This window comes from Abramis brama (assembly GCF_963993115.1).
Source record: "Abramis brama genome assembly, chromosome: 1".
Classification (NCBI taxonomy): domain Eukaryota; kingdom Metazoa; phylum Chordata; class Actinopteri; order Cypriniformes; family Leuciscidae; genus Abramis; species Abramis brama.
The window spans coordinates 34335799-34347947 of NC_139963.1; the positions used below are offsets into that span (position 1 = coordinate 34335799).

General features: G+C 37.8%; 1 protein-coding gene across 2 annotated transcripts in view; it reads right to left on the bottom strand.

Annotated features, from left to right (window-relative positions):
* The window catches only part of gpatch8 (G patch domain containing 8), a 44031-nt gene extending 34309 nt beyond the window's left edge, over positions 1 to 9722 (bottom strand). The window contains exon 1 of one of the 2 annotated variants that reach the window (XM_084138716.1): positions 9627 to 9722. In XM_084138716.1, the coding sequence (XP_083994842.1) occupies positions 9627 to 9671 (45 nt within the window). In that variant the 5' untranslated portion in view covers positions 9672 to 9722. The remainder of the gene's footprint in view (positions 1 to 9626) is intronic. The other variant, XM_084138718.1, reaches the window with a different exon arrangement.
* Positions 9723 to 12149: the final 2427 nt, after the last annotated feature.

Genomic DNA, 12149 nt, shown 5'->3' on the forward strand with positions numbered 1-12149 from the left:
ACAGCTGTCTGGGCATGAGTAAGTGCAGTGCCAAGTTTGACGTTGTTTGGATGAGAAATGCAAAAGATATTGTTAAATATATCAGTAAAAGAAGCACTTAGAAGGTTGCGGTTTAAAAAATAAACATTCTGACATAAACACACTGTCAGCTACAATGTTTACTTCTGATTAATATAGTATAAACGTGATAAATCCATTTTGATTAATTTGAGTAAAAAATTAATTTTCTTTACCAAGAAAGTGGCAAGATGAAAACCACTATTTTCTGTTTCAAACTTTCACATAGCATCTTTAGGTTATAATAACAAATAATTCAAATCCAGATTTTGATTTTCAAAGATTTATTATAAAAACAGATTATTTTTTCCCAAAAATGCAATAAATTCATGACACGTTTTTTTTTTTAAATGCAATTAATCCATTGAATCAATATAAAAGTTATTTTTCATATTGAAACTGTTGAAAATACACAACAAAGTAAGTTGATTCACATGACAGCCTCTGAACTCGGTCAATACTAATCTTATATTTAGCACGTACTGGACTAAACATAGGCTACATTTAATCAGCCATCGCTAACCTTCTGAAATTTGTTGACGGCGATCAGCTGTAAAATGGTCCTGCTCGGTTTTCGTTGACTGAGTACAAGAATTGAAAGTTTTTTAAAAGATCCCCTGGGGTTCACGTGTCAGCATTCGACATAAGTTTGACGCTGTCGTGTGAGAACAAGCAACAGTCGGCATTTCTCTTCCTCCCGCGTGCCTCATCTTGTTAATCTCCTCACATAAATGATTAGATTTCGATGGCTTACGTTTCTTCCCTATGGCAGAATCCACCACAGGTTCATCAATGCCGTCAAATGTATTCATTTTTTTGTTTGTTTGTTGATCAAAAAGTGCAAAGTAGATAAGGAAAACTAGGATGCCGGGTGTATTCAAAGCGCCACCGTTACTGTTTACAATGCGTGGAATGGTGCGCTGTGATTGGTTGAGCGGATTTATCACATTCTGCAGAGAAAGGAGACTGGCGTTTGTCGCGGTTTGGAAAGAAAGGGAGAAAACATGACAGAATAACACGGCGGGCGGTGTGTGTGTGGCGAGCTGTACCTCCAGGAATGGTACAAAAAAATAATAATAAAGAAGCCTCGACGCAAAAAATATGACGTCGACGTAATTTTGACGTTGACGCACCGCTACAGCACTAATATATATATATATATATATATATATATATATATATATATATATATATATATATATATATATATATATATATATATAGACATATATTCACTCAACAACACAGCTTTTGCACTTGACATTTATCTTTTTTTAACATTTAATATCAGACACCCACATACATCCAATGGGAATACCGTGTGCTCTTACACAAGCAAAGAAAAACTCGCTCTAAGCAGTGTCACGATTTTACATGCTCATGCCCTCTGACACAGATCAGCATGTTGTGGCAGCAGGACTGCAATATTGAGAAAGAGGAGAGAGATTTGTAGGCAGAAGGATTATACAGAGGAGCAATTGATGCAACACCATGTATGACAGATGCATGTGGTGTGTTCCCCAAAAGATGGATGAGAGTACTATATCCCCTTATCGATCCGGCGGCTCTATGGCTGTCTTTGTTTAAACTCTGACCCGAGTCACTGTTTAAAGCTGTTAGACATGAAACAGCACCTGTTCTGAGAATTTACACTCACCCACTCACATCTACACACACATACACATACAAAAACAACAACAACAACAAAACACTCAGTTAAACATCAGGGGAGCAGCTGCCCCCCTGATAGCTTGCTTTGAGTTCACCCGAACAGCTGATGACAAGCGTCAGGCTCATTATGGGAGGTCTGTATGATCCCATTGCTTTATTTCTTACTGATGATGATAATATGAACAAGGAAGGCTGTGCTAACTTATTACACAGTTCTCTGGAATACTTGATTCTGATTGGTCAGTTGCTGCACTAAGCAAATGAGCAGTCAAATATGACCAATGAAAGTAAATATTTCACTGCTGTCCATTGTAACATATCACTGATACTTTAATGTCTCTCATGTCTTTGCAGTTATTTCATAGCATAAAAACCAGAGGAGCCATCACTTTATGAGACTGTATGAGAGAAACATGTGACTGCAGATGAATGTTAGCCAACTACTCAAGAGCTGTAATGTGCATGTATTTTTGATTGATTTGTTTTATTTGTGTAATCATTTGTCTGTCCTCTAGGGCAGGGGTTTTCAAACAAAACAAAACAAAAAACAAAATAATTGGTTATTAATCGTAATCGAGGTAAAATGTTCTATTAATCAAGATTTTGATTTTAGGTGATATCGTCCAGCCCTATTTCACGCTCACACGTCTGCTAGGATACTCAAAAAGACGGGCATGTTGACAATTTTTTTCTGAATTTGTCCATTCAAGTGCAAGACTCAAGTTCAAAAGAGAACTCAATATTTGCATGCTATCAGAGACACGGCTTTCCGTGTGTGCGCTTTGGGAGAGTGCGCACACAAATCTTCTCACAGCGCTTGTGAGTTCTCCTTCGCGTCTTCTTGAGATTGAATGTTTAAATTGGCAAGGCGTAAATTAATTTAGTATAATTTTGTGCACTATCAACACCCGGGTGATGAAGTAATTGACTGGTCATACTAAAGCATACGGCACTGGCATTGAACAAAGAATGACTGTTTTGTAGATTAAATTTACATATATTAAAGTGTATATCGCGTTTTATTTGACTTGACTGTTCTTTTATTAAATCCAAAACTGCGTTCATATTTAATTTTAAAAGGGCTTTTTAAACCTGCTAAGAGTTATCCAGCCAAGAATAAGCCTAGAACTGCTTTTCTGACGGACTGATATTAATGACATAAATAGGGATGCATCGATCGCGTTTTTTGCGCGTGCAAATTCTTTATTTCAAACGTGAAAACGTCTCATCTCATGTCAACAGGTCATGTGACAAAAACCAACCGATCAGCTTTGCCCTTTCCGTAACAACATCGAAAGCTTGGCCGAACAGCTGATCATAGCTGTACTGGGCGGCTTTTTATTTCTCATCTCCATAAATATATCTAGTAGTAAAGCTTTAATGCAAGGGCTAGAAATAAATTAGCCTAATTCTTTGCTGATACTTCGCAGATCGTACCGCTTTCTCCTTTCCACAAGCTCTTGCTCTCCCGTGGCGTCTGTCATTGCTATGCAACTATGAACAAAGGCGCGCCTGGAAAAATGAGCGAGCATCGCCGCTTCTATTATGAGCGTGCATGTTGCGCGCCTACATTTGAAATAACGAATTTGCACGCGCAAAAAACGCGTTATGTGAACGGCCCCTTATAGCATCGTGACATTAGCCTAATCCAAAATATTTCCATATGTGGCTCTTTCCTCCTTTCTTGTCAACGAGTGGATTCAGAGCCACCGCATTAGTAGCGCAGCCGGTCGCCATGTCTCAGTGTATTTATGCACCTTTCGGACAGCGCATCAAGAACCGGATTAATACGGTACTTCGGTACTTAAGAAAAGCTGGTACCGTAACGGTTTAATTTTTTTAGTACTGAAGTACCAGGTCTTTTGACAACACTTGAGACCCTGAAACAGGCTAAAAAAATCCCAGTGGTCCTACATAGGACAAGCGGTTTGAAAAATGGATGGATGGTGAGTGGTCATGTAATAAGCAGGACAACGTACAGCCAGTTGCCCAATCTCGCAAAATAAACCCCTTTAGGGTGAAGTCCTCTTCTAATTACCCCGTTGGGGGTTTAGCCTATTTCATGACAATACCTGATTGTTAATTATCCTGTACCAAACTAAAAGTCATGTCACACAGTATAACCAGTCTCTGATGTGAAAACAGTCTTCCCCCAGAATCTGTGTTGTAACATAAAACATAAACAAAGGAAAAGAAGGACAATGAAAACAACGGGTTTGAGGAGTCTGAGTAGAGATTGTTCTCCACATTTGTTCTGGAATAGAGAAAATAATAATACAATTAAAAGAGATGATAAACGACTAATGATATAAATGAAATAATTCCAGATGGAAAGGAGTGACCGACTGTGACACCCCTCTGGGAGACCTTTCCTGGGAAATACATTTCCATCCTGCACACATTCTACTCTCATCCCATCTGCTGGGAATGAAGTCTTCTGCCTGACGACAGCAGGATCAGTGACAGTTTAGTCCAGTCCCCTTCATGGCAAAAAGTAACTATTGTTTCTATGGTATTTGTTATGAAAAACAGTAGCCTAAAGACATTTAATACAATAATGCACAAAAACTGCTATAGCCTATTAACAAAAAACATACGCTTATTAAATTCCATTACTCCTTTAAAACATTTAGGCCCTGTTTCACAGACAGGGCTTAGATTAAGCCAGGATTAAAACAGTTTAAGCAGTTAAAACATGCATTTTAGTTTGGGACTATCTTAAGCTTTGTCTATGAAACCAGGGGTAAATATCTACATAAATAATATAATAAAGTTCTATAAACATCCCACATATCTGCCACAATCCCATGGTTTCAGTTTTCAGTAAATGTTGGTGACTTGTGGATTGAAAAGCCTTCTCACTGCATCGTTTTGGCTCAATATTTTCCCCATTTTACGGACTTCGATAAGTTGTACTGTATCTTTTAACACACTTTCAGATGCTCATTCATGTTTATTTCGCGCTGTAACTGGTATTATTAAGGTGGAAGAGAAGATCCTGTGTGCTCCGCGCTGCTGCTTCTCTTAAACTGAGCTGCGCCAGAGCGATCTCACGCCACAGCGCCAAAACGGTAATTATGTTTTTGAATTTCATAAGAAAATGGACGTAATTTGAAATCTGAGACTTTGTTTCATATCAATAATTACAAAGCACAAAGCTTATTGCGATTTATTGGATGGGATGCGCGCAACAATGTTCCATTCATTCATCAACTGAAAACAGGATGACTAGCCTAATCGATTCTTGGGATTTAAGAATCGATATTGTTTCGTAAAAATGAGAATCGATTAAAATCGAGAAATCGATATTTTTACCCAGCCCTATTAGTGATTGCGTGATTGAGATGGATTCATATGCATTCACGGCGTTGAATTTTGAGCCGAGCGGATAAACGTTCAGTGTGGAGCGTGGTTCAAATGAACAGCTCTGTTTCGTTCAGCTTTTAGCGCATTTGCCGTTTCATGTTTCTCATTCGCAACAGAAATGACAGCACTTATCAGTTATTGCCACCAGTGCGACGGTCTGCAACAAGCATGTGCAGCATTATTAGCAAACTGCATAAACATTATATCCAATACTTATTGAACCTTTGTTACAATTTTATCGAGGAAGATTATACTGTGATAATTATTGTTGTTTTATCACCCAGCCCTACAGCCAAGACAGGACTACAAAGCAAAAATATGACTGACAGTTAGTCTGTTGTGGACCAACCAAGCAGAACAGGCCGTGCAGCATGATTCATCAGACTGTAAGCTGACCCCACGACCCGAGTTCTGCGACTCATCTCAGAGATCCTGCACACACCAGAAAACATAACCAAACATGGACAGAGAAACCGTCACAGCAAAGATAATCCCTCTCCAACACCCAATAAAAGACATTCTGCAGAATAGCATGCTGAAATGATCCACACATACTGCATGTTGTGATGTCGAGTCTCGTACAAGGATAAACTTGAGTCTAGCCTAACCCACACAACCACTATTCGGGAATGGTGGACTTACAATCAGAGTAAAGAAAGTACTAGAGGATCGACCAATATTGATTCATAACCAATGTGACAAATTATTTGCATGTTTATGTGCCCGATAACTGATATACAGAACCGATATTTATTGTTTTATTTCTGGTTTTGACAATTATATCAACAGAACAAACTTTGGTCGCCACGTTGGTTACGCGTTGTATTAGTCGTTATATTTGATTATTAAATAAGTAACTTAATTAAATGATCAATCACATCGAAACATTTTACAATCCTACTAGCCCTTTATTTAGATTAAAAACTCTTCGCATTAATTTGGTGAAGAACATGGTGTTTTGAGCAGCATTTGCAGACCCTGTCATGCTGTTGGCTATAGGCCACTCCAGCAGATGCATATTGCAGCAGTAAGGCTAACGATTAATCGATTAATTGATCGTTAATTTAAACGACAATCAATCATGGGAATTTGTGAAAATTGACATCCCTAGACTGTATCGGTCACAAAAGGAAAAGGAAAGACACAGATTAATAGAAATATACCTTATTAATAAAGATGGATCAAAGGCATAAAGGACAAGCAAAAAAACAACTTTCAAGACCTGAAAGACACACACAGACCAGCACATTGGTATGCTGACCAGAGTCACCAGGATGCACTGCTGTTCAAAGATAGACACAAAGCATTTGAATCCATAATGCATTGCCTCACCTAAGACAAAGATGAGCAAAAAATATGGGAAAAACCCAAAGGAGAAGAAGTAGAATGACCACAGATATGCACCTTTGAAAGTGAGATCTGTAGAACATCTATTAAATTAACTTTCAGCTTTCCAAAATTTCATGGGCGTTATAGTTGACCATTTTCACCTGAGATTTGGAGCCAATTTACAGGGGGGTAAAAATGTCTTTAGAAAGATGGCACCAAAATTATTTTAGATTTACACAGAGATTTGTAGGTCTATTAGTAAAATCTGCTGACTTTAGCAATCTTTGTTACATTACATGCCAACGGTAACAGTTCAAAAATGGAAAAAAGCACTTCTTGTGTTTTTTGCCCCAAGTTTGCATGTCTGTAACTCAAGAATTATCAAAGATACCTTAATATCCTTTTAGTTTCTTCTTCTTTCAAAATTTATTTTGGTATCTTCATTTTAAATGCCCCATATGGTTTAATCCCATAGGCTAGATATTAGGGCTGTCACTTTTGAGAAAAATCTAATTCGAACGGGTATCAAATATCATGCAATGTATTCGAATATATCCCCCCCCCATTCGCTTGATTTGGTCATGGGCCAATGCTACAATATGTTTAGAGCACCCGCTACTGGATGAGATGGCAAACAATAAAATAAAAAACAAACAGTCTAATCATAGACTGTAAAAAATGCGCTACACATGGCACTTTAAAAACCGAATAGTTTATTTATAGTTCGATTACGGATATTTCACGTCATGTTCGAATGCATATTCGAATATCGAATAAAAAGTGACAGCCCTACTAGATATGGAGAGATCTTAATGCGGCTTCATGAGTAAATTGGTCAATTGTACAAATTTTTTGTGGCCAAAAAACAAATTTGGGTCACTTTACATAGGGCCTAGTTGATATTTTTTTCTTTTAAAAAGGAATACCTGAATGAATGAAGATATTGGGATGTCAATGTGGTAACATGTTACGATACTGTGTATTTGAACTCTTGCTAGCTTCAGAAGCTGTTAAAATTAACAAAATCCTTTCTTTCAAATATCCTTGAAACTGTTTCAAATATAGATTCTTATAAATTACACTTTTGTGAGCAAGTTAATGTGCCTCGACTTGACCATTTCAGTGGATTTTTGGCACTCAGAGAGTGATTTTGTATGCAATTGTTTTGACAGAAGGAAACATAACCATGTAGCCTAACATCTTATTTGTGCATACCTCATTTGTGCATTAATGTCTGTTATGTTAAATAAAGTTTATTAATTAAGGGACGCAAATAATTTTACCTTTGAACAACATTGTTGACTCCTCCCTCTCAGACACGCAGTGCTTTAATGGCGGTCTTGTGCACAATTCTTAATACGGCGACAAGACGTGGCCATTTATCGGTGAATCCGATATTACAAAACCTATACCCAATAATGGGAAAATGCTTAAATATTGGGAAAACGATATAATCGGTCGATCTCTATACTCTTTAAAAGAAAAAAAATATAAACTGTATACAAAGTTTGCAGATGCAGTTTGCAAATGACCCACATTTGTTTTTTGGCCACTGAAAATGTGTACAATTGACCAATTTACTCATGGAACTGCATTAAGATCTCCATATCTGTGGAAATTAACCTTGGATCTTAAAAATCTCTGAGAAAATCTCAGACTGAAATCTACACTGATTTACTGGCTGTCAGACATCTTTGCTTGGAGAAAACTCAATTCCATATACAACAACTTGCCACTTGGCTGACAGTGTATAGGATGAGCACCTAGAGTTCACTGTAGAGGTTGATGTGCAACTAGGCCATCAAAACTCATGCATACGCCTAAATAAATAAATAAATAAATAAATAAATAAATAAATAGCTGTCCACTGTAGTGACATCTATGTGTGAAAGGGTTCATTCTTACAATTGAAAAATTGCCATGGCAAAGCTCTCAGTTTGGTTTCTGGCTCTAAACTAAGGGGTTCACAATGTTCGTGGGCACTCTTATAAAAGCCTGTTTGTTCCTGTCAATACATCATGAGCAGCCCAACTGCGTAGTTTTAGAAACCCTTCTTTCAGAGTGGGGGCTGAACTCTTCTTTGATAACATGGCCCGATCTGCCTACACATCAGTGAGGGACAAAACTTGCTAAGGCTCTGGTTAAAGCAGAAAACCTTCCCAGAAGGACCATTAAGGATTATATTAAGAAACCCTCATGACAAGCAACATATCATTTGTCAAGACAAAAACAACATTCCTTATGCATTGCCCAATAACATCTACAGCAAGATTTCTCAAGAGATTCACAGAAAATGTTATTTGCATCACTCGATAAACATACACACACAAATATTAACCAAGACATGTCAACAACATGGTCAACAACACTCCAACTGGCCAAGCAGTAAAGATGCCAGATGTGGAATCAGAATAATGCAATATACAATGTATCTCTTTTATCGCATTGTGTCCAAGCATCAGTACTCCAGACGTCGGAAAGTACTTTTTTTGTTGTTGTTGTTAGCTGGCATAACTTGCAAATCAGGTATGCAAAATGCAGCACAAACATGCCATTGTGCTAGTTAAGGGTCAGTATGAGACAAAAACAAATCAAACAATGCCTGTATTATTCGCATATAGTCACAACCGCGAGCAGACACAGGGCATGATATCACGGCTAACGTCCTAGCAAAGATAAACTGCACAATGGGGATTAAAAAGAGCTTTAACTACAAAACTCAGACTTTAATTTTGAAGTTTCACAAGTAAAAGCGAACATTTTACATTTAACTCATGCATATTAGAGTCAGGTGGCCGTCAGTCAATGAGATATTTGCTCATATTCTCCTGACTGAGGCGTTATCTCTCAGTGCCAGGCCGGGTCCAGCCTGCGGTCATCCTACCAGCGTCTCAAATTAACAACATACCACTGTCAACCACAAGGGGTCAAATAACGACACGTCTCAACGACAATGGCCATTTAGATCTTTTTTTTGGAAATTCTTCAAAATGTATGAGGTAAACTGGAAAGCGACACAGACACCTCACTGGTCTCGAGCTTGTCAATGCTGAACTGGGACGATATCGCTGTTCTAGTGTCACAGTTGCAGCGCGAGCTCAGCGGCTTACACAAATAACACCAAACTGTACAGAGCACAGCTCTCCAAAATACGCAGTGACCCAGCAAGGTTTGGATACGTGCAGTTCCTGTAGCTTTTTTACCTGGAAATCACGTTCTTCGTTGAATCTAGAGAATCTGTCGGCCATTTTCTCTCCTGTTCGCCTCGTCTCCTGCGTTGCGACTTGTTCCTCTGTTGATTGAAACGCCCAGTGAAGTAGGCGGATGAGCGATAGACCAATGGCAGTGCGCCATTGTTGATTGATGTGCTGGCTGTCCAATCATCTAAGCGCGTCATACTCTGAACGCATTGGCTTTAGAAGAGATTGTTTTGAACCATTGCTGGTGTTTGTTGTTCATAGAATGAATGGTGCAATGTACGACAACTGTGCATTGATCGCAGTGAAGGGCCTTGGACACTTTTACAAATTTTACACATAGCCTACTACGCTTTAAAATGTGTCTTGCATTTGTCATAAATGTGTTACTATTTTACACAAAACCTCTGTTGATGAATGAACTAATAGTAATTCAACTTCAATGACAATACACATATTTACTCAGTATGTTTGTATTTTATTATTTCTACACGTAGCATTTATCATTAATGTGATTCTTTTTATCGGCTGTCTTTTGTTAGTTACTGGGAGGGCCCCCTCTGGTGCCAGGAGGGAAAAAAACATCCATTGGCTCACAAGCTTGCCAAAAAGTTAAAAAGCATTTGAATCAAATGAAAAACTCTTGAACATCAATCCTCAGCTATAACAGCATTATGCAAAATTAAAAGAAAACGGATAGGAAACTTGTGTAGTACTGTAATATGATCTATACAAAATTTCTCCAATAAATAAAGGTATTTTCAAAGGCAAATAAGGGGTGAAATTGTAGTAGAAACTATCTATAAATTTAGAATAAGCTTATAAATATAAGATAATAAAAGCTTGCCAAAAAGCAGAGGCGGACAGAGTACACAGCTACATTACTTGAGTAAAAGTACAGATACCCCTTGCTAAATTTTACTCAAGTACAAGTAAAAGTACTACAGTCAGATGTCTACTTAAGTAAAAGTACTAAAGTACTTGTTTTTAAAAGTACTTGAGTATATATATATAATTGAGCGAAAACTATCATTAACTTGTTCAGAAAATTGAAATAGTCTGGCGAGGTGGGGCCACGGCTTGGCACATTCCCGGGATGCGATATTTTTTTCCCCAGGATGGTAGGGGAAGACTCATGAATATTCATTGGGGAAGTCATCCCTGATTGGTCTGATGACCTACCCCTAAACCTACCCGTCACTGGGGTTAAGACCAATCAGGGATGACTTCCCTAATGAATATTCATGAGTCTTCCCCTACCATCCTGGGGAAAAAATATCACTCCCGGGATGGACCTGCTGCGTCTTCATCCATTGTTTCGTCCATGGTTTCGTCTCTTATCTAAATCTGACCATGGAGTTGACTTTGGCGGAAAGCTTAAGGTGATTGCTGATAGGTTGTGTTTTTTTTTTTAGAAGAAGTAACAGGTACTCACAGTTATGGATAGAAATGTAGTGGAGTAAAGAGTACAATATTTGCCTCTCAAATGTACTTGAGTAAAGTCATGACATGAGTACTCCCCAAAAATGATACTCGAGTAAAGTACAGATCCCTCAAAATTGTACTTAAGTACTGTACTCAAGTAAATGTACTCAGTTACTGTCCGGCTCTGCCAAAAAGTAAAAAAACAAACAAACAAACATTTGAATCAAATGAAGAACTCCTGAACATCAATCCACAGCTATGACAGCATTATGCAAAATGAAAAGAAAAAAAGGTAGGAAACTTTATTGTAATATGATCTACACAACATTTCTCTAATAAATAAGGGGAGAAAACTGGATGGGCCAGTTAAAATAAGGCAAAAAAAAAAAAAAAAACGGGTTCCCCTTCATCTCCGTTTCAGCGCTTTTCTGCGGCACTGAGGACAGCGACTCAGTAGCCTACCTGAATTTAATGCGTAATTAGCATAGGTTAAAAAAATGCATTTTTAATACAATTACAATTTCATTTAATTTATTGTTTAATAAAATTATAGGCCTATTATTTTTAGTTTATTAACAGCAACAACAGCTGTAAAGATGAAGTTGACGATCGCCATCTCCTTATAGTGAACGCGCCTATAGAGAGAAATGCACATCATGGATTACATAACCAGAGAGTAGCCTATTTCTTTTCGTTTTATTTAATGTCTGCGAGGCATATGCTGAGTTTCGTTAAGTTAGGATGAGATGCGCTCCTGTTCACGAGCAATGCAAGTGACCGCGCGGGCGCCTCTATGATTGTGTTGTCTGCTATATTTGCTTTATTTATTAAATCCAGGCAATTGGTTGATAAAAAAAAATTAAAATTAAGATACAATTTATACAAAACGAAATTCACTTTAAAAAAAGTCTTTCTGCAAAACAAAACTTAATTAAGTGGTCAAAATCATGTCTGACCCGCTCCATGTCTCTCGATATTGCTCATCCTATCTTACTCATGCAGTTCACTTTTCATAATCAACATAGATGAAAAAATAACATTATAATATTTTAACATATGAAACTAAATGCGCTTATTTAATGGCAACAACACAGTAGGCCTAGA